The sequence below is a fragment of the Xiphophorus couchianus genome, chromosome 24 (genome assembly GCF_001444195.1).
Source record: "Xiphophorus couchianus chromosome 24, X_couchianus-1.0, whole genome shotgun sequence".
NCBI lineage: Eukaryota > Metazoa > Chordata > Actinopteri > Cyprinodontiformes > Poeciliidae > Xiphophorus > Xiphophorus couchianus.
Window position 1 is genome coordinate 6370094 of NC_040251.1, and position 23198 is coordinate 6393291.

Genomic DNA, 23198 nt, shown 5'->3' on the forward strand with positions numbered 1-23198 from the left:
GGTAAATCAAGAGCTTCGCTTTCTGACTCAGCTCTCTCTTCACCACGATGGACCGGTACAGCGCCGCTTGACGGCAAACGCTGCGCCAATCCGTCTGTCGATCTCCCGCTCCCTTCTTCCCCCATTCATGAACAAGATCCCGAGATACTTGAACTCAGGATCCGCTTGGGGCAGGACACCCTTGACCCGGTACCCCATACTCCCGGAGAACCCCCCCACAGGTTCTCCCCGAGGGACACGGTCGAACGCCTTCTCCAAATCCACAAAACACATGTAGACCGGTTGGGCGAACTCCCATGCACCCTCCAGGACCCTGCTGAGGGTGTAGAGCTGGTCCAGTGTTCCATGACCAGAACCAGAACCACCCTGCTCTTCCTGAATCCGAGGTTCAACTATCCGATGGAAACATCAAGAAACATCAAGAAGCACAAATATTTTTAATTTAAAACAAACCTAAATTTATACATTTCTGATAAAAAACCACAGAGAACTGAAGCAAACAGCCAGAAAATAATCTGAAGCAAGTTTTCAGACTTTGTTTCATTAAAGCTTCCAGTTCCATTCAAAAGTTAATATTTTTTAAAGTAACTTTCTGAACCATGGAGGTTTAGTTGTTGACTGAACAGAACCTGATGGTCGGGTTCAGCTCTGCTCTTCTCTGAGAAACAAACACAAACATGTAAACAATAAATCTATTTCATTTTAATAATCAAATTTTTTATTTCTCTTTTCAGTCCTTGATGAACATTTTGGTTCTTTGGGTTCTCCATACTTTCAGAGCCAAACAGAAGATCCAGTTCTGGTTCTGCTGTGTTGCCCTGATGGATCCGGTTTCATGTCAGTCCAGTTTGTTGCTGACAAGCGACCCTTCGGTTCTCCTGGTTCTCTTGGTTCTCCTGGTTCTCCTCTGCTGTGCTGCTTTCCTCAGATTTCTTTGAGGGCATTGCTGGTTCTGTGGGTTCTGGTTTTTCTCAGTTCTGCAGTCGAAGGTTCTGCAGCCACATGCTGGCCTGGTCCTCAGGGGTCTGCTGGTTCTGTGAGTCTGTGTTGGCCTGGTTCTGGTCCTGATGGGGAGAAAACACGGTTAAACTGGCAGTTCTTCCACTGAGACGCAGAAAGTCGTTTCTCCTGACTTCGTCGAACTTTCAGCAGGCGGGTCTGACTGACTCCTCTGAAAAGGTTCTGGTCTCGGCTGTGTGAGGTTCTGTACCTGGTTCTGCTGCAGCTGGCGGCTGTACTGGGCCAGTGTGGAGTACAGGAACTGGTACTGCTCGGTGGTCTGGATCATCCCACCCCTGCACAGGACAGAAGAGGAGAAGCATCACATTTAGACGAAGGTTCTGGAGTTTAACGTTGGGACAACAACACAGTTTTCTAACTTTATGCAAAAGAACTTCAGTGTCCAAGACGGTCCATCAAGCACCAGAACCGACCCTTGATAAGGAGAACCTGTCAGAGTAAAGAAGCCACCAGCGCAGAGCTTAACTGACACTGCAGGAGGTATGAGTAGATCTGCAAAGTGTGGAGAAGATTTCTGATCAAGTAGGAAAGGAAAGAATCTGATTCTGTTCTTTGGTGGGCACCGCTAGCTAAAACTAGCTGCCCTAAAATATTAATAATAAACATTGGTTCTACTAATGCTAATCGCATTAGCATCTGCTTTAGCTTCTGCTAAATGCTACCAACATAGCATTTAGCAGAAGCTAATGCTAAAGCGCTAATCCAACCACATGTCGTCCTCACCAGGATCCAATCTGTCATTAATCACCTTCCTGTGTCGTTGTGCTTCAGGAAGTAATTCTGCTGAGCAGAACTTTCCCTCATGGTTCGGTCTTAGAGCTGTTGAGTTTTGCTAACTATGTTTTGTCTCATTTATCAGCAGAGCTTCAGTCAGAAAGCAGATTTTAAATAGTTTATTGTAATTCTACGGACTGTAACTGCTGCCCAAACATCCTTCATGCACTTCAATAATTATAATAATAATACATTTTATTTATAGTGACCTTTCACAACACTAAAAGACACCACACAAAATAGATTAAATCAATTAAAAGTAAAATAATAAAATCAATTGAATAAAAAAGCAGAAAGTATCAAATAAAAAAATCTGTTTTAAACAAATTTGTTTTCAGTTATTATTTGAAATGAAACCAGCATTTTAGAATTTAGAAAAATGAATTCAGAGGAAGGTAAGTGCACTAAATGCTCTCACGGTTAACAAACATGCTAACACGCTAAATGAAAAATTAGCTCCAGTGTTAGCGCAGTAGCGGATTAGCAGAAGTATTGCTGCCACTGATTCTGTCCAAGAACATCTGAAGAACTACAGGAAGTTCAAGGACTGGAATCAGCTTTCTGCTGCAAAGCTACTTTCTCAGATGAAACCATTTCCTGATTGGCTGGAGCATCTGGAAGGAAAACTGTGAGGCGCCATGGGACCTGATGATACCTGAAGCATCATGATCCATTCATGTGAGGCTTCCAGTGGAAAATAAAGAGAAGATCCTCCAAGAGAATCTTCTTCAAAGATCATCAGTTTAGTGACGATCTCCTGATTTTTCCTCCTGATATCATGAGGCTACAGGTTGGCAAATTGCTTTTGGACCTTTCATGATCTGAACCCCACTGAGAACCTGTGGTCAGTTCTCCAGCAGGTGGAGAGACAGAGAATGGGACACCGTCAGTCAGCCAAACGGGTCAGAGAGAACTACAGAATAAAGCGAGGAAATATTCACTCTTTGCAGACATTTGAACAACGTTCTTCAGCAGCGACGTGTACGAACATCCAAACCAAATCACCTTCAGACGACCTCACCTGTCGAGTCGGAGCTGACAAACTGTCTCCAGAATGTCCACCAGTCCGGTTTCTCTGAGCTGCTGGCAGCAGATGCTGCTGGCTATGAAGCAACCCGTCCGCCCGATGCCTGCGCTGAGGACACAACACCAGAGCAGACCTTAGAGTTTCACTGCAAGAGCATCGTTTAGATACAAGGAGCTTTCAGGAAAAAGGCTGGAGCCAAAATCCTCTTTCCTGTCTGTCAAACTGCCATGGGTTCACCTGACTCTAATGTCTGAATGAGTGGGAACTGTCTGAAACTGTGATTTTACCATTTCTCATGTGTTACGGCCCATTTTCCCCATAAATACTACGTTGTGAGGACCCACTGTTCCTCATGGGACCGAGAGCCCCACAGAGGAAGTGATGGCTTTGGGTTAGGCATGTTATGATGAGGTGCAGGGTAAGCTGTTAGGCTGTAGAAATTAATGGAAGTCAATGTAAAATCTTTGTGAAGACAGGAAAACATGATTGTTGTACTTTTGCAAATTGCCCATTTCGGACAAGCTCAGGTGTTTTTGCCTGTAAAGAGCGATACGCCTCATTGGGGACCAGTTCATACTCTTGTTCTGATTGAAGAAGATGCCTCATGAATTGAATTATTATTATTATTTTCTTGTGGGCTCTAGTATCCCTTATATGACAGTAGGCTGACAGGAAACAGAGAAGGAGACGGGGGAAGACATGCGGCAAATGTCGTCGGGTCCGGGAGTCGAACCCGCGACGGCCACGTCGAGGACTGAAGGCCTCCAAATACGGGTTGCACTAACCGCTACGCCACCACGGCACGCTCGTGAATTGAATTATTTATTAATGAGGTGATGGTGTGCGCTGGAGGAGCCAGAGATGTGGTCAGAAACTACCGAGAGGAAGCCGCAGCTCCCTTGGCCACCCCTTGGGGGCGCCACTGCTCAAGCCAGGCCTCAGTGTGGTAGATCTACTTTCTTAGAGTTAGCCTTTGAAGTTTGGTGTGAATGAAGTTTAGGGTTAGGTTGGGCAGAAATGCCACCTTTATGGGTCATTTTCACACCGCAGCAGTTTATCTGCCTTCCAGTCTGCGGTCGGCTGTTAGCCGCTACACTCTGACAGGAAGCAGGGTTGGACGCATTCGCCGCTCTCGTCTGAGACATTTCAGGCTGGTTTTGCTGCTCAGCTGAAAACAGTTTTTCTGTCATAAAGTTCAGTTTTAACAGGTTTTTCTGCTGGTTAAAGAAGAAACAGGTTTGCTCCATCAGGACTGTTGTGTTTTTGTTTTTGATGAACCTCAGATTGGTTTTTAGTATTCAGTCTGATCTGTTAGCGGTAGATCATCGTGTTTAGATGATGGGATACATATTTGCTGTGAATCATGCTGATGTTTATGATGCTGTTTTATAAATGAAGAGATTAACTTGGTTCATTATGGTCCCATTTAAAGCTGTTCCTGCTGCGTCTGGAAAAAATGTGACAACTTATGGAAGACAGAGTCCAGTTTTCTGCTGTCCTACATGGTCAGGCTGCTCCACCATTCCTCCTCCTGTAGACTGGAAAGACTAAAACTAATGACCTGACCAGTAAAACTAAAGTTTTAGAATCGATGCAGATCTGGAAGGAAACCAATGCAAAGCGAGGTAGAAAGGCCTGTCTGGTTGGGATCAATCTCTGATTGTTAATGTCTTTTCTCTTTAATTTTGAGTTTGCAAATTAACTGTTTGTTCTTCAACGTATAAAAAGTGCCTTAAATGACTGAAGAACAGAATCTAAAATGTGTTTGTGTTGCAGTAAACTGGAGGTTAAAGCTGTTTTTTTTATAAACACCAACCTGCAGTGGACAATGATTGGTCCGTTACCCGGAACGGCGTCTGTGATTGGCTCAAGGGACTTCCTGTGCGTCTCCACCTCCTCCACCAGCTTCAGCAGAGAAACAATGCATTCTGGGATGTGGTGGTCGGGCCAGGAGCTGAACCAGTAGTGTCTGACCGGACGGCGCTCAGAGTTCAGCTGGAAGACAGTTCAAGGTGGCAGGAGTTGAAGTTTCATTAAAGATGGTTCAGAAAACGAAGGTGAAGAAGACAGAGACGATGAAGCTTCTTCAGAACCATCCCACAAACAAACAGAACAAACATGGAGCTTCTGGACCATCAACCATCTCTGAAAGTTGTAAAGAGGAAAAGTAGAATACATTTTTTTATTTACTAAAAGGTTTTAGCGATAGAAACTGAGGTCTATCAGTTCCTGATCCAAAACTGAGGATCAGGAACTAAAACATGAAATCAGAGATTTGACCCGAAGACGGGAAAACAGCGACATCTAGAGGCCTTTAAAGGTAATAACCAATTTTAAATTGCTCCTTAAAACTTATTTTTATTTGTTGGCTTTTAATTGAGGCCTGATGCTATAACTTTTCTGTTGTGATGTGTTACTTTTATTTTATTTTTTTCTTGTTATTACTCTTATTCTTTTGTATTATTATTTTTTCTCTTTCTCTTTTCATTAACTTATTTTATTGTTATTGTTTTTGTACAGCAGTTTTAAACCTGTTTTTAAAATGCTATGAATAAATAAATTTGACATTAGAACTAGAAAGACAGAATTCACAAAAAGTTTTACAAGAGCACAAAAAATGAGACAAAACTAAAATAAAACCTATAATAAGCACAGACCACGACGGAACCATGAAGCTTGAGTTTGTCTGAACTTCGTTTCCTGGTTCTGTTTTTATTTCAGCTGCAATTTGTTTTAAAAGCTGGAGTTTAGACATCCTGACCAACCAGGGTTTAGATCAGATCAGGCATTAAATATTTTCAGCCTGTTGAACCTAAAAACATGAACAGGATCTGAAATGAATCAGAGAAATCTCCACAGGTGAAACCAGATATTTACATACACAAACACATTTTTTCCTCACTGGCTGGAGTTAAATCTTGTTTTAGTTTAGCTACAATCACCAATTTTTTTCCATTTGCTGAATGTTAGAAAACTGAGGGATAATATTTTTCAGAATTCAGAAGTTTACATACATTTGGTTAGTTTCAGGGATAAGTGAATGACTGGTTAAACTTTTTGGGTAACTTAAAATAGAAAAGTTTGGTTTGATTCAACCTCAGTCAGGAAAAATTTATATTTTTATTGAGTAAATAGATAGATATGTACATAACAGAAATATTTCATATTTTGTGTACTGTGTTAGACTCACCTGGATCTGCAGATCAGAAATGATGAAGCCGTTTTTTTCCCGGCTGTCTTTAACTCTCAGCAGGAATCTGCCGAAGTGACGCGCCTGTCCCTCATCTTCGTCCCTCTGGATCTCGTCCTGCCGGTCCTCGTCCTCCTCCTTCACCTTCGTCCCGTCCCTCGGCTGCGGCCAGTACGGCTCGCATTTCTGAGCAGACACACGTCAGACGCTGAACGCCGCGGACGATCTGGTGATGATTCCACAGAGAGGAACAAACCAGCGCACCTCGTTGTTCTCCTTCAGCTTGGTCACCATGACAATGATGCCGCTCCGCTCCTGCCACACCATGTCCCAGAAGTCTCCCACAGTGTGCAGCATCGGCCCCTGGGTGGCGATGAAGGCCCTCGGAGCCCCTCTGTAGCCCTGCAGGACATCCAGACCATCAGAGCTCAAAGCGTCTCAGACTCCAAATTCATAACAACACAGAGGTTTTTTTTTTTTAGCAGAGTTATAAAGTAAAAAAGTAAAAGTACTTTGTAGGTTTTTTAGGTATCTGTACTTCACTTGAGCATTTATCTTTCTGACCAACTTTTACTCTCTACACAAGAAATTTCTATACTTTTTACTCCTTACATTTTCACATATGAACACAAGCAGAGTGTTACAGTGTCCGTATTCAGTTGGATGCAACGGGAGGTTTTCAGGAACCTGTTGCTTTTTACCAGGTTGTAATTATTCTGTCAGGCCAACTAGTTTTGGTGAAGAGACAGAAAATCCATTCGAATGATTCCAGCAGCGGAAACGGCAGATCGGAGGTGTGAGGTAAACTTTCGCTACGTCACAACTTATTCAGTAAGTTTCCAAAAACCAGAATCTAAATGTAAAAACGTTTTTTCCAAACTGAGGAGGTTATTTCAAATTTTGCCGTTTCTAATGCGATACTTCAAAATGAGCATAAGAAACGTTGATGGAAACACGGCTAACGACTCCAGACCTGGAAGGAACAAGTCACCTTTAAACGTTTAAACCAGGAACGGCACCATACGGGAATCTAGGCTGATATCAATATCCGATATTAATATTCCTGTTACGTCAACAAGTGAAACAGCTGATCACTCATGTGAGGTAAACGTGTTTACTCGTTTTTTCAGAAAAACATAATCACCTCATCGTTTGACAAAACTGAGGAAGTTGTTTCGAATTTTCCATCTAACTTTTCTGACATAATCCCTCAAAATGGCCGTAAAATTTTCTGATGGAAACACGGCGACTGCAAGCTTCCCAGGTTTTACAGCCCAGATCATCACTCCTCCACAGCCGTGCCTTAAAAGTTTAGGACTCGGTAAAAGTCTTTTCCTCCGTTGCTTCTCCAGGGTCACTGCTGATGTTTTCCCACCTCACTGAATCTGCCTGCTGTAAATCATCTGGATGCATTGAAGATGAATTTTATGTTATTTGTTCAAACATTTCTAAGTTAAAAACCATTAAAATGGTTTAATGTCATGTTTGGATAGTTGATTCTATGCTGATGACTTTGTGTTTTTGTGTTTGTAATGATGTAAAGCACTTTGAAATGCCTTGCTGCTGAAATGTGCTTACAGATCAAATTTGATTGATTGATTGATTGATAAAATGCTGCATTTCTTCTGACAGATAACTTCAGTTCTTCACACAGTAACTTTCATTTGCACTAAACTGCCGTCTTCATTTCATCTGCTGTTTTCTGGTTATTGCATCAAGCAACCCGCAGCTTCTTTACATCCCCTCAGCTTCTGAAACCAGCCCACTTCCTTGACGCCATTAAACAGGAAGTTAACGATTAAGACACTTTTGCTCCTCAAAATCAACTGTCAGGCATTCAACCGGCAACTCACGAGTCACCGGCCAGGCTTATCAGAGCAGGTGAGCCAAAGGACGGAACCACAGGTGCCAGCCTTATGAAAACTGTTAGTACACACACTCTACACACACTCCTGATGCGGTGGAGTGAGGGATGCGTGGGCGGCGGAGAGGAGGGGGTGAGTCAGGGACAAGTCACTTCCTCCCTCACTTCCTGTGGCTTTTCTGGTTGTCAGACTTCCACGTTGACAAACTGGCAGCTTGCACCTCAACTTCTTTTTGCTTAGCCATTAGAAACAAACACACACACACACACACACACACCCCACACACACACATTTGTCTAGAAAAACAGATAAGCCAGAAGACGCCCACGCTGAGTGACAGAGCTGTCACACACTCAACCAGCTTCCTTTCTCTTTAATAAAACCCAGAAGGCAACGCGTTTCTCTGCTGCTGAACCTAATTAATCGCAGCTGTGACACTTTAATAATAAGACAACAGCAGACATGTTTGTTTTAACTTGAGCAGAAGATGCTTAAAATGAACCTTTTTGCTCTGGAAATAACAGTTTCTTTGTCTTCCAGCCTCATTTTGCACACATTGCTTTCATTCTGATTAATTTGGTTCTCTGTCTATCGGTCGGTGCTGAGGCGGGGAACATCCTGGACATCACAGGACAACACACACACGCCACCATGCACCCCCACACACAAACACACACCTAAAGACAGTCCTTAGAGATCCGTCAACCTGAGGCCACGTTCACTCAGCAGGCTGACGACGAGAATATTCTGATCTCTGCATCCCACAAAACATCTAATCTTCCCACTGCCACTGGGTTTTCAAAGCATCTTAATGCTCATGTCACATTTGATCAACTTTTCTTTTTTTTAAAATCTTTATCGATTCTCAAGGAAGTAACATTTACATGACCTTTGGCCTCTACATCACAAAACTAACTTCAATATTTGAAATAAAGTGGACAAGTAGACCATTACATTATATTTTACCGACTTTTCCCTCATTAACGTGAAACATGCATCATAATTCTGCAGCAGAAGAAGAATCTGGATGAAAACAATTTCTGATCATGATAATAATGAAGCGATGAAAGCAGCCTGAGTCAGTGAACGCATCACTGACTCAGATTCCTGGTCCGACTCCACATCCAAACAGAACCGGGTCGGACGCTGCAGTCAGTGCTCCATTAAAGGCTGTTAGCTGTTATCTGTTAGCTTTGGATCAGCTTCCTTCATCTGCTGACCACGCTGACGCTCTCAACAACCTTAAAATCCACGCAGAGACGGCGGCCATCTTTACTGTCGCAGACGCCGACGTTCTTCCAAAAACAACTGAGGTTAACAAACTTGGTGAATTCAGAATGATGATCCTTTCAGCTGGATTTGCTTCCAGTAAATCCAGAAATCGCTTCTGACAATCGCAGAATAGTTCATGAAATCTTTGTTTCACTGTTTTGTCACAAAATGCACCTCTGCATGTCTTCAGATTTTATGGTGACTGATTAATATCTGGCTGCACAGTGGCCCAGTTGGTAGCACTGTTGCCTTGCAGCAAGAAGGTCCTGGGTTCGATTCCCGTCTTTCTGCAGGGAGTTTGCATGTTCTTCCTGTGAATGAGTGGGTGACCCCGCCGCTTGCCTGGAACATTAGCTGGCGATAAGCACCAGCATTAGAAAATGGATGGATGGTTAATATCTATCCTGGTTTACAGTTTCTAAATCACACAGAAGCTTTAAAATCTCCTGGTCCAGAAATTGGAAACTTACATGCAGATGATACAGGTTGTTACCTGAACATTTAGTCTGACCCGTAGTTTGATTTCTCCTTATACTTTGGACCATTATCTGCTGAAAACCCAGTGACCACACATTTTGAGTTTTCTTTTCTAATGTTCATTTTCATGATAGATGTACAGATTTACAGACTCTAGTTCATTGGTTTGAATGAAGTAGAGTTGATGGCTTGTTTTATTAATGATAATCTATGATGTAAAACTTTGCAGCTTTGGATTTGTTTTTTTTTTTTACAGTGTCAAAGGTGATAAAATGAAAGAAGTTGGTTATACCTGAAGCTCTAGTTTAACTAACGGCTTAAATGGAAAAACTCACCAGTACTGATTCCACAGACAGTTAATATTTAAAATGAACATGCCAAACTAAACAGAAAAAAATGACTACTTATTTTCCACTTTGACCAAAGTGGAACTCTAATCGGTGTTTTCGTTTTCATTCTTAGAGATGTTTTCCACTGCGGTAAAAACCTTCCTGTTCGCTCTTCACCTGTTTCAGATTACAGATTAGATTTAATCTGCATTTTTTTCTTATTTAAGTGTAATTCAGATACTTTCTGACAGCAGGACGTTTCAAACTGACTTTAATCAGCTGGAAACAAAGCAAAGCTCTCACCCTGACATAGTTGGCGTTGATGTAGCGATCCGGACCCGGTTCTTCCTCCAGGTTCTTCAGAATCACCCGAGTCTCTGGGTCTGAGAAGCAAATCGCAGTGATGAGTCGGAGAAGATAAGAGGAGCAGAGCTGCTGCTGAGGCGCTTACTGGGCAGGATGGTTTTGTATCTGTCTTTCATAATGTGTCCCGGAGCGTCGAGCTCGGCTGCGCTCACGAAGTTCGGAGGAATCTTCTGCAGATGAAAGCAGAACAATATGAATAAAAAAATGTATTCACAGTTTTCCTGTAATCCATCCAGCTGCTGGGACAGATGCATTCAAGCAGGACTTTGGTTTGATTTTATTACTTTGGGTTTAGTTTTGTATAATTTTGAGTTATGTTTTATTTTATTTGTTGTATTTTGTTCTGTTCTGGTTGACTGCTCCAGATTTGGTTGTCATTTGTGTTTGTTGTTTGTTATGGCTTAGTTCATTTCTCTGTAGAAATTAGAAATGATTGTTTTTAGTGTTTAGCTCAGAGCTAAATTTCTAGATAATTCACTTTGGTCTTCTGAACTTCTTTATTAATCGCTTCATGTCAAATCTATAATTGTAGCTTTTCCTCTTGTCTTGTTCAACATGCCAGCTAAAAACAGGATGAGCCGTTTGAACGGCACCACAGACGCTAATCAATGGATCTATAGGGACATCAGCATTGAAGTGATTCAATTTCACCAGCAGGTGAATACAGCGGTTCTCTGGACCCAGCTTTTATTTTGATAGTCCACTTCTACTGGTGAGCAAGTAAATTTACAGAGAATTAGCTAAACATTTAGCTAGCTTAGAGCTAACTAAATATTTTTTCTATATCACTGCTAAATATTTACTTTGGAGCTAAAGAGTTGGATTGATAACTAAATATTTAGCCTCAAGTCTTTAATGTGGAGCTTAATGTGTAAATTGGTTATATATGAAATGCTGTAAAGCAAGAGGTCAATACTTTGACAGATTAAACCAAAACTTTTTTTTATAGTTTTTAAATGTTTTATTTTTACCCTTCAAAATTAAAGAAGGGAGAATTTTCAGTGCGTTAAATCTGTGGTACTATGGTAAGAACATTTTAAAGCAGTTTTGCTTTAGTCTTTGAAGGATAACTCTTTACCTCCACCTTAAATGTTCCTCTGAAGCCCTGAATAAAACACAGAGGACCCTCACCTGGTACTCCGTGTTCAGAGCGCTGGTGTCTGCCGCAGCTTCCTGTAACTGCGCATGTGCAAGCGATCGGGACGAGGTATGTAGCAGCTGAAGCCACACCTCTTTGGGCGTGGTCACAGAACAAACTGACTCCGCCCCCAGATTGCTCACATCCAATAGCAGCGACAGGTTGGAACCCCGCCTTTCGAAAATAAAATAATTGTTTTGAAAAGATTTTAAAAATAAACAACATTTATATGAATCTTTTACATTCTGCGGATGTTTCGGTGGGAAAAATGTTTTTTAGAAACTGCTTCATTCATGCTAAACATTTGATGCAAAGATTTGTTTAGATTCAACTTTCTACTAATTGAGATTATTTTTGAAATGCAGCAGAAAATCTGGATGTTAGAGGATTAAATGTGATTCTTTCCTTTCTGGACGAAACCTAATTTTCTTGGCTCAAGATTTTAACCATGAAAGAGCAGCAACAAAGTAACAAAGTCAATGTGTTTGAAAACTAGTGAAGTGAAATTCACCCAAATTTAAGTAAACTTAATATAAACTGAACACAAGTCAATTCCAGTTCAGTTCTAATTAAGTAAATTCTGAATAATTCAAATTAATTTCCAGTTTAATCAAGTAAACATAAATGTCTCCATAATGTCACATATAGTTTTAAAATCACACTTGATTTGTATTAACTCAATCAAATCCAATTTAATTATGTACAGAAAAGCTCTAATTTATCTGTATTTACACAATTCCTTTTCTGTATGGTTTCAGCCCAATTCAAATCAGATTATATTTAAACTCCACATCTACTATCTGCTCCCATTCAAGTTCAGTTGAGTTACAACGATGGAATCAAAGTGATTATAGAGTGTAAATATATTTAGTGTGCATTCAGTTGTGCATTAATTGTCCAGCTGAGGAAGCCAAATCATTGTCATTGATTCTGTAGTCATGGTTCCCGGAGGTACCTCACCGTTCCTGGAGGCGGACTGACGCTTTCCGAGGGGGCGTGGTCAGTGGCGGCGGCGTCACTGGTTCCTCAGCAGGAACGAAGCTGAATGAGCTCATTATGAGTGTTTTCAGTTGAAGACGATTTATTTTCTGAGCTGCGCTCAGCTCCTCAGCTCAACACCATGCTGCAGAAAAACAAAGACAGCATTATTGCATTCTAATCAAAAACCACATATCAACAAAATAAGCAACATTTTCAATTGAAAAAACCTTTTTTGCTGCTAAATTATGGAATAAACAGGAATAAACTCAACAAGAAAGATATTTATTGCTTTTAATCTGTTATTTAGGTTATATAAGTTTTGGTCTGGGCTGCACAGTGGCGCAGTTGGTAGCACTGTTGCCTTGCAGCAAGAAGGTCCTGGGTTCGATTCCTGGCCGGGGTCTTTCTGCATGGAGTTTGCATGTTCTCCCTGTGCATGCGTGGGTTCTCTCCGGGTACTCCGGCTTCCTCCCACAGTCCAAGAACATGACTGTCAGGTCAATTGGTTTCTCTAAATTCTCCCTAGGTGTGAGTGTGTGTGTGCATGGTTGTTTGTCCTGTATGTCTCTGTGTTGCCCTGCGACAGACTGGCGACCTGTCCGGGGTGTACCCCGCCTCTCACCCGGAACGTAGCTGGAGATGGGCACCAGCAACCCTCCCGACCCCATTAGGGACAAGGGTGAACGGAAAATGGATGGATGGATGGATGAAGTTTTGGTCTGTTTTTCAGCTTTATGGAGTTTCTCTGATCATTCAGCATTTTTACAAATGTAGACTGTGGACGCTCACATTAGCATTAGCTGCTACATGTTTAGCATTGAGATGCTATTTTAGGCTAACATAGCTTCACTGACATGCTAACTCCTTTTAGCACAACTTGAACACAACGATAATCTTTCAGGGCCAATCAGATCATTTAAAAGCAGAAGTTAACCCTCAGTGAGCCGAGAGAAGAAGCTTCATCGCTGCTGTCAGCGGATGTAGCTTGTGCAACAGCTTTATGGACATACCAGAAACGTGTGAATACAAAGGTTCCATCAGGAACTTTTACAATAACATTTTTATTGCATTAGAATGTATTTGAATGTATGAATAAATTAATGCTCTAGAGACAGTCTAAAGTCCGTTTCTTTGAAAACTTTACCTTTAGCTAGAGACATAAGACAGTCTTTCTGGCTGAGCTACGTTTTAGATGTTATTGCATTTTATGTTCAGTATTACTTTTGTTTGTGTAGTTTAGTTCTCAGTCTGGATTTATCTTATATATTTCAGTCAATTTGGGGGTCTGAAAAAAGTTGCAGTAAAACAAACTTGTTTTTAGCTGTGGCATTTTATCACATTTATATGGAATTTAGTTTGATTTTACAATAAATAACTGTAACGTAGTTTTATTTTACAGAAAGGAAATATTGTGTCTTTATCCTGTAATGCTGTAAATAATTATTTTAGCATAATTTATTTGCAGTGTGTTTCTAGTACAGCTGGAAGAGCTGGGTCTGCCTTTACGTGTTTTAATGGCAACACCAACGATTCATTACCAACAGAAAACAACAAACTTTCACAAAAACTTTCACAAAAACCACCAGGAGAAGTAACTAGATCCAAAACACAATTTATCCAGAAGTTCAGCCAAAGTGTTGCACAAAACAAGACAAGTCAAAGAAAATAAATCAACATATAAAACAAGTATCAAAAACCTGCACATTAAAAATACATAATACAGAATAAAGACAATAAAAACAGCATATCATCTTACTCTGAGCCAAACCTCACTGACAAAAGATTTAAGAGACTCAAAAGCAGGAAGCAAAGATGCCTGTCTGAAATTCAAAGGCCAGAACAGAAAAAGTTCAATCTCCTCTCAGTTTCCATCTCGTTTTTGATCAACTGAAAAATATCCGGTCTCCTGATCTGAGGGTCCACAAAGGAAGGTACAGCTGCAGTAAGTCAGACAGGTGGAGCTGTGGATTGTTCCTCTTTTGGGAAACAGACACTGAATATTTACAGATTTGTTCAAGAAATTCTCTTCATCAAAGGCCAAACCAAACCAAGCAAAACATGGAGGAAACGGGAAAAAGCCTGAAGGCGTTTAATGCATTGACTGCATTCAACACAGTTCTGACCGCTGGATGCTTCAGTAACTGCCTGATAAGAATGTTTTCCCCTCTGGTTCTGTTCTGACCGCAGGATGCTTGGGAATCGGATCAGTTACACCTCATCACATCCGCATCAGACTGTCTTTCCGGGTTCTTCGCTTGGCATCGAGCAGCTTTTCACAATCAGTGAGTAAAGTTTGCATTAGTGCCACAGAATAAAAAGCATCTCAAGTGTGAAAATTTAAAGTGCAGGTTAGCAGAACGCAGCAGAACGCAGCAGATCGCAGCAGAACGCAGCAGATCGCAGCAGATCGCAGCAGATCGCAGCAGAACGCAGCAGAGGTCCAACATGGAGGACAACAGACCCAGCAGTGTTCCTGTTCACTTCAAAAATTCCCAAAGCTTTAGGAAACGATGCAAACCTGTTACTGGGGGTTAAAGCCAGCATGAAACAGCTGAACTTTGACCTCGTTAACGGCAGAGAGCTGAGGAGCGCTGCGGTCACACAGCTACTCATTTCAAATAAATGCCAGGTGTTATCTTCTGTTCTTTACGTTTTATTTCATTAATCATTTATGTTTCAGGTTATTTAAGTATTTCTACAAAGTTTCTCATATTTTATTCAGAGAATAAAAAACAAATTTGCATTCAGTCAAAGAACGCAAATTTAACGTTAGACTCCCTGTGAATTAATACGATCATTATTAACATATTTGACTAGGACATGACTAGGACATTAAGAGATTTGACTAGGACACCAAGCAGAAAAGCAACAATTACATGTTCAGTTTGTTAGTTTGACATTAAGCAGTTTTTAAAAAAAAATGTCCACCAGGTTCTGACTGTCTGTGTGGGCTGGGTTCAGATGGGCAACACCAGATCTTAGAAATGGATTCAAGTATTATTCATCTATAACTGAATACTTGAACGAATGAATGCAAATCAAAAGTTTTCCCTCTCCAAACAGCTGAATGCCCAAACCCCACACATGTTGAGCTTTTAGCTTTCTTGCTACGTTAAACCTGACCACACTCACCATTTTGATCTCTGCAGATCCTCTTTTCTTGCTTCTCAGGTTCACTTTAAGTTAACTTTAAACGTCTGACGTGTTTTTGTTATGAATGAACTTCCTGACGAGACGAGGCTCATAATCCAGAGTCGTCTGACAGAAACCGAATCGGCTCAAAGTCGATGTCTGATAAACAAGCCACTGCTGCGATGAGGAGGCATGTCTCTCTATGATGAAGCAGAAACTGCTGGAACGGACCTCTGGGTGTGTGTGTGTGTGTGTGTGTGTGTTAGAGATCTATGTTTCCACATCACTACAGATCTGAAACGTTTCAGTTTGTCTCTGTCGGAAGAGCGTTTCCTCAGAGCAGGAAGTCAGCACGCCCACGCTTACTCAACGCGCAGAACACAAACACCACAGACGATACGGCCAAACATCCAGTCCAAACGGACTACTTTGGACTCTGAAGGCCAACAACTGAATATTTGGCAAAAAAAAAAAATAACGAAGGGTCACCAATATTCTCTGCCAGGGTCACAAACTTCCTCTGAGTTGTTCAGTTATTCAGCAGACGACGGTTTTGAGCTGATTTTTAGCTTCTCTTTAAAAACATGCTGAAGGTTTGTTGATGGGCTGAATTTTTTCAGTTTCAGTTTGAAGGATTTGGCGAGCAGACGGTTTTCAAAAGTCATCAGGCTGCTTTGACTCTTGAAGCCCACATCACTACACTCCCACTTCTGTGCAATTGCTGTGGTAGGCCAGGATGAGCCTGACTTGACGTGATTTTTACGCTGTGGTGGTGAAGGTTGAGGGGAGTTTGACCTCATTTCTGACCTTCTGACCTTGACTCATTTTTGCTTCTTGTCACAGTTCAGCATTTTTGGTGAGCTTGACCACGGCTCGCTTCTCAGTTCAATAATAACAGGAAAATCCCAAGAACTGAGGCCCTTAAAGCTGCAATATGTGGCTCCTATAAAATATTTGTTTACATATTTGTTGATGTCTCCTGAAATGTTTGCTGGAGATAGGCACCAGCACCACTCCCAACCCCACCAAGCGCGTTAGGAAATGGATGAATGGACATATTTGTTGAAACTGTCAACATGTTGAGACAATTAATGACAGATAATCTGTGAAAAAAAATCAACCTTCTCTGCCTTCTCCCAGTGATAACTAGAAACAACCAATGAAATGAGTCAGGAAACGGGTCTTAGCGATGTCAAGCACAGTCCTTGTGGCGCTGCTCATCCCTGCTCCCGTTACAGTCTGCTACAATGCAGCTAGCATAGCCTATTATGAATGCTAAGGCTAGTTCGCATAGCCACTGAATATGGGCGATAAACGGTTTTTCTGTAACGGTAAGTTATTAACAGCAAGTACATGAGGGTGATTGACAGCGCTAAGATCCGCCTCGTCGCTCTGATTGGTTGTTTTGTTAATTTCTTCAGACAGTAATAGTAGCTCAGGGAGGAGGAGGCAGAAATTGATCTTTTCACAGATTATCTGTCTCATAATCTGTCACAACATGGTGACAGTTTTAACAAATATGTCAAACAATGTTTTTTTTAATGAAAGTTGCAAACTGCAGCTTTAAAGCATGAATGGTGTTAAAACATTTGTTGATAAACTAAAGCAGAATAAAAAGTCAAAAGTCTGTAGGACCTGCCATAAAGAAAAGGTGAAACCCTGCAGGAAAACCTTTCAGCTGCTGTGGAGCAAAAGAAGAGCAAAGGTCACAGCATGGAGGAGGCAGAGCTTAGTTCGCAGGAACAGTCAAAGTCTCAGTCCTGTGGTGAAGCTGCGGAAAAAACAGATCACAGAACCAAACAAATAAATGTGTTTTCTTAAACAGCCATGGTTTGATGGGGATTGGGTTGAAGATGGGTCAGAGAGATGAGGGTTTAATTCAGCTTCTCCACCTTATCTCAGTGTCCTTAAGCAAGGCACTGAACCCCAAATTATGAACAGATCAGTGTATGAACATGTAAATAATCAGAAATGTTGTAGGGGGAGGGGCAGAGCTTATCGTAGCAGGGGTTCATCCTGGACACCCGCATGCACACACACGCGCGCGTGCACACACGCACAAATACACACACACACCTATACAGGTATTTGTGGCATAGGTGGACATTTTTGCCAAAGAGGCCCGGAGGTGGTTTAGATGGACTACCCTTTCTCAAGTACTTAGAGCAAAGGGAGGTGGCTTTAAAAAACTGCAAAAAATCTGAAAAAATTGAGCTCACCTTAGGTTTCAAATAGGAGCTGCACAGCCTTTTTTTTTTACATCAACACATCAACCTGTGTATTTGTGTGTAGTGGCACACACAAATATATTACCTCAAGAGTAAAGCAATTACAGAGATTTTCAACTGACACTAAATCCTGACTGTATTTCTTACTGCTGCCACTGGGGGAGTTGTAGGCTTCATTTACAGGTAAACAGCATTTATAATAATAATTATAACATGTGAAAGTTGCTACAAAAGTTTATGTTTTCTGCCGTAAAGCCCGGGGAGATCAGTTAAAGGAGCAGAAGGAGCAGAAACTTGTTGATTGATCTTACCGGTACCTCCATGTTGTTCTCTTTTTGTCTCATTTAATCCTCCTGACTGTCTCCTGATCAGCTGTAACGTCAACATGATGAACCTCACTGAATGCAGATCTGACCTGCTAAATCACCCACCAGACCAGCAGCTGGACTAACCAACCAACTAGCTAAGCTGCAGCCAAACAGACGCGAGCGCCTTGCCTCTTTCCACCCTTCCTGAAGTGAAACGTACTGTGAAACCAGGGGCAAGAAGAAACAAGTGAACTGAGGGAAAGTGATAGTAAAGCTGCAGGAAGAGAGAATATCGAGTGAAGGGAAAAGAGAGGCAGCAGGATTAGACTTGTCTTGTTTTTTCTGGCCGTTATTACCCTGGTTCTGGGTGTTCAGGTGGAGAGACCTGAGGGAGGAGAAAGGGAGCGTGAGTCAGGCAGCGAAGGAGAGGAAGAGAGGGATGCTCCAGGCACTGATTATTAACACACCAACAGCAGCGTTTCATGAATCATTCATGTCAAAAGCAACAGAAACGTGCGCGTTAATGTGCCGCACAGTCTCATCCAAGCAGAGATAATAAGCAGCGACCTGATCCTGCTCCCTGTCATGACAGAGTGAAAAACAAACAGATAAAATCCAACAGTGAATCAGCCTCACGCCTCCGCTTTGTTTTCCATTTAACAGCCCCAAACTGAAAGTTTGATCCTTTTAACCCCAAACTGACGGCATTAACAGGATAAAAACACTCTCATTACGAGGCCTGACAGCTTGATGCTGTTTTAATTCCTGATCAGAAGCTGCTTTATCCCAGGTTGGTCTCTAAACAGAAACACAAAAAGAAGGGAAGAACTGTGAATGTCATCAGCACCTCCCTCCACCGCCGCCTGCTTTGCTTTAATCTGATTTTAAAGTTGGACAAATTGGTTCAATTTGGTGCAGAAGGGAGGAGACTGAGCCTCAAAAACAGAGGAAATGGATCTTCTGGAGATAAATTAAATTGTGCTGAGGAGAATGAACGGAGCTGGATCTCAGCTGTTTGGGTCAGTCGGACTCTGGCTGCGGTTTTATTGTCGTCAGCTCACAGATGTTCCTCAGTCCTTTACAAACATACAACCACCTGACCTTCAGCTGGTCTGGTTCTGTTGGACTACAATTTAATTACTTCTTAGCATTTTTAATATTTTATAAAATAAGCTTAAGTAGTTACTTAAAAATGTGCCAATTTTTTAGTTGATTAATCAATACATAGTTCCCACATGTCTGAACTGGAAGTGATCCACGACATGTAGGTAGGCAAGCATAAAGCACAGATGAACCATGACTCCCAGACCAACAAAAAGAAAATATAGTGACAATCTGGACCAATGTGCAAGAGAAATATATATCAACAAAATGGCTGCTGTTGGCGTATGAAACATGATAATGCAACATGTCTGACAATGTGACATGTTCTGAAAATCTGAGTTGTCCTCTGATCTCCTACCATGACATAGTTTGCTACTTAGTGAATACGAAGAGTTTATACAACATGGAGGAGCTTCACCTGGAATCCATGGCTGCATACAATCAGTGTTTAAACGGATTCATGAAGGACATACAAACTCTTCAGGTGAAGAACGAGGTTCTGGTGACTGGCAGAGTAAGCTCATGTACAGTAACACACAAGTAGGCTACATGTCCGTCTAAGCTAGTCTAAAAGCTACATTAGTCAAGCTAATGTTGCTAATTCGGCAATAATTAGTAAATGTCACGATATTTATCTTATTACACAGAGGAGCGTACTCAAAAACTGCAATCCAGTAATAGTTTTAATGTACTTATAATGTTAGAACAGAGGCGGGAACTGGTTCTAACCTTGTGACTTGTTTATTGTTGTCATAGCAACTCCATAGTATCTGCCTACCAAGATGGCTGTCAGTTACAAAGTTTCTAGAACTGTGATGTCATGAGACCTATGTACTGATCATCAGAATAATCAATAGAGTGATTGTTTATTAAAAGAACAAATAAATAACATTTAAATACCAAACACATCAAATACATAGTGACTCATACAGCTAATAATCTTACAAGTCATTTTTTTCAAAAAGCCATTTTTTTGTGCACAAAACAGCTTTCGGAAAGAGAAAACTGTGATGATTTTCCCCACCAAAAAGTCACTTTTAGCAAAAAAATTATTTAGGAAAGTATTTTAGGAAGGTTTGACTGTAGAGTCTTCTGTGAACTGAAGAATATTAACTAGGTGATTGTTGAACTTTGGTCTCAGTCATTTACAGCCTGACATAAAGAAACTTCTGAAAGTTTGTTATTCTAAATTTCCTTTGGATCAACCTGGGAAGCATACATTTATAATCCACATTCAATTAAAAACACAAATAAAACCAGTGAACATCTGCTCCTGCTGGCTGGCTGCAAGTGAGCCTCTTTATCTGCTGCACAGTTTCTCCTTCTGGAGGAGAAATAAAACTCAAAGTCAGCCTGCCGAGCTCTTCCTTTGATAAGTGAGTATAATATAAGACAAAATTCAATTTAAATATTAGATCGGAGTCATTTCTTTCATTGAGTGAATAGATTCATTTAAGCAACCCAGTTCAGAGATAAATCTGTTTCACTGAAATAATAAAATAAAAATAGGACTAACAAGATGAAAATCAACCAAATAAACAATAGTTTGCTAAAATTTTAAACTAAAATCTTGCATGAATATACAGGCTTTATATCTTAATCAGAAATAAACAGATGAAATACATAAAACTAATTCTGGTTTAGAGGAAACTCCAAACGTCTGAAGGTCTGAACTGTGGCTGAAGGTTTCGACAGGTTAGAAAAACACCCTGAAGCTCCAACATAAAGTCACCAAACTGTTTAACGGATAGTTTTAGTTTGGAGATCTGCTGCCTGCTGTTAGTTTGGCTTCACAGACAAACAGAAACAAATGCACTCTCCATTTGGGCAATGTTGCACCCAAGTACATCACTGTGCCACACTTAAAGAGCATCTAAAGTCCCAAATCAACTTTTTTGTTTTATTTGGGACTTAGATTTAGACAACCTTTACCTGTCTAAATTGGTCCTTAAGGGTGTTATCGTTATGTTTCTGTGCAATATGTGACATTTCAATACAATTTCTTTAAAGTTCTGCAATATTTGGCCTAAAACTGTCTCAGTGCTGCCCTCTGTGGGTTGAACACTGGCTACTGCAGTTGAATTTTTTCTTTTGATTCCAACAGACCAGTTTGGTTGATGTCTATGTCCCTGCCCTAACTTTGGGTATAAGACCATCTCGCCTCCTGGTGGAGAGTCAGGAGATGGAATAGCAAGTGGCGCCTAGGGGGCGACATACAGTAGCTCCCCTGGAAACATCATAGCACCCCCATTACACCTCCAAAAATATTTAATTTAGGAGTGTTATGGGGGTTATCTAATTATACATTTTTAATTTGTCGTGGCCTTTTCTGCAAAAGACAACACAATTTTCAATAAAAAAATCTATTATATATTGAGTATAAAAAAAAACAGGATTTGAACTTTGTGGATGCGTATCATCCGGGAAGCAATGCAGAGGAACAAGTAATGCGAATATGGATCGTTTTTGGCAACCAAAAGTTCCACGGATGGAATCAGAGGAGGATGAATTTTTGGAAGCAGACTCCGACCAACAAAGAAATATTAATCTGGATGGAGGAGAAAAACTGTGCAGCTATGCTTCCACCTCTGCTGAGAATGCTAACTGTGTTAACACTGTTAACACAGTTAGCATTCTAAGCTAACACAGCTAGCAGAGCTAAGCAGAAGTCCTCAAGATGGACCAAGACCACCACTTCTGCAAAAATACCTGCCACGGTTGTTTGGAGTGCAACAGAGAGCTTATTTTAAATGTGAACCAAGATATGAATTTATCAGAACTCAGCAGAACCTGGAAGTCTTGGAAGAGCGATGCTTGGTCTGAGCCGCTGGGTTCAATAAAACATTTAGTACCGCACTCTGAACCAGGTAAAAGCTAAATATTTAAAAATCACTTTTTAAGAACTGCTACTCCTTGCAGTGTCATTTGCAGTAAAAGTACATCATAATTTACATAAATAACGGTATAATTTAAAAGAAAAACATACTAGTTTCTAAAGATTTACTCAGTAATTCAGCAGATCAACTTTATATTCTTGGCTTCATCTGAATAAAACTAGAATTTTCTCTTTCATGATATGGTAATGATATTAAAATTAAAAAAACTTTATACTCTAAAAGATGCATATCTATAATCAACATAATAAAAATACACATCTTTGCTGAATTTTTACTGTGTTCAAGAATTCAAAGCAAATCTTCAGACAATCAAGTTTTCATCACCTTTCCCTCGTTCTCTTCCTCCTCCTCTTCCTCCTCTTTTGCTTTTGATTTTCAACTCCGTATCCGTCTTCCTCCTTTTTCTCATCTGTTGCTTTCTGTTGTTCTGTTTTTATGTCTACCTTCTCCGCCACTTCCTTTCCTGCACCCACCCACTCGCTCATTACCACACACACACAAATACACACACACACACACACACGAGCGCCCGCACACACACACACAAACACTGCGTTCCCCCATCCAAGGTTATGGGTCCCCTTCAGACTGCACGCCACAGGCTTCTGCATTGTTTTTCTGCGTGTTTGTGAAGCCCACAGCAGCATCTCTCAACTAGCTGATGTTCCACAGCTTCTTTCCTCTCCAGCTGTTACATGAACAGAACAGAAGGTCCAAAGTACATTAACCGGATCTGTTGTCTTTATCAGAGCTGAAAAGAAAATTAACAGAGAAGAGCAGGCTCTGCAGTTTACGATCAAGTCCTTCCTCACATTTACGTCCAGTCATAAATAATCTTACATCAGACGATTTATCTTTACGTTCTTCTAAGCTTCTCAGCATCTACAGTCTTAAAAATGTTCAGAGTAAATATCTGGAATCAAACAATCTTTGAATTTAACTAAAGGTTAAATGACAGGAAATAATTGGAAACAGGAAAAATAAAAGACAATAAAACAAAAAACAATTTAAATATATAATAAATATTATAATGACTATATCTCTGTCTCAATGTAGAGTATCTAAAATATTAAATCAGAAATCAAAGATG

General features: G+C 40.8%; 1 protein-coding gene across 3 annotated transcripts; it reads right to left on the reverse strand.

Annotated features, from left to right (window-relative positions):
* Nucleotides 1-418: 418 nt before the first annotated feature.
* LOC114141096 (protein tyrosine phosphatase non-receptor type 7) lies at nucleotides 419-22452 on the reverse strand. 3 transcript variants are annotated; one of them, XM_028011525.1, is made up of 11 exons: nucleotides 22433-22452; nucleotides 12419-12581; nucleotides 11452-11632; nucleotides 10406-10490; nucleotides 10258-10337; nucleotides 6276-6413; nucleotides 6012-6197; nucleotides 4638-4816; nucleotides 2816-2929; nucleotides 1211-1295; nucleotides 419-1064 (listed from the first exon to the last, which is right to left on the reverse strand). In XM_028011525.1, the coding sequence occupies exons 2-11, from the start codon at nucleotides 12511-12513 to the stop codon at nucleotides 972-974; spliced, it is 1236 nt and encodes a 411-aa protein (XP_027867326.1). In that variant the 5' UTR covers nucleotides 12514-12581; nucleotides 22433-22452; the 3' UTR covers nucleotides 419-971. The 3 variants fall into 3 exon arrangements, with proteins under 3 accessions (XP_027867326.1, XP_027867324.1, XP_027867325.1); XM_028011523.1 differs by lacking the exon at nucleotides 22433-22452 and adding an exon at nucleotides 18111-18340; XM_028011524.1 differs by lacking the exon at nucleotides 22433-22452 and adding an exon at nucleotides 15572-16437.
* Nucleotides 22453-23198: the final 746 nt, after the last annotated feature.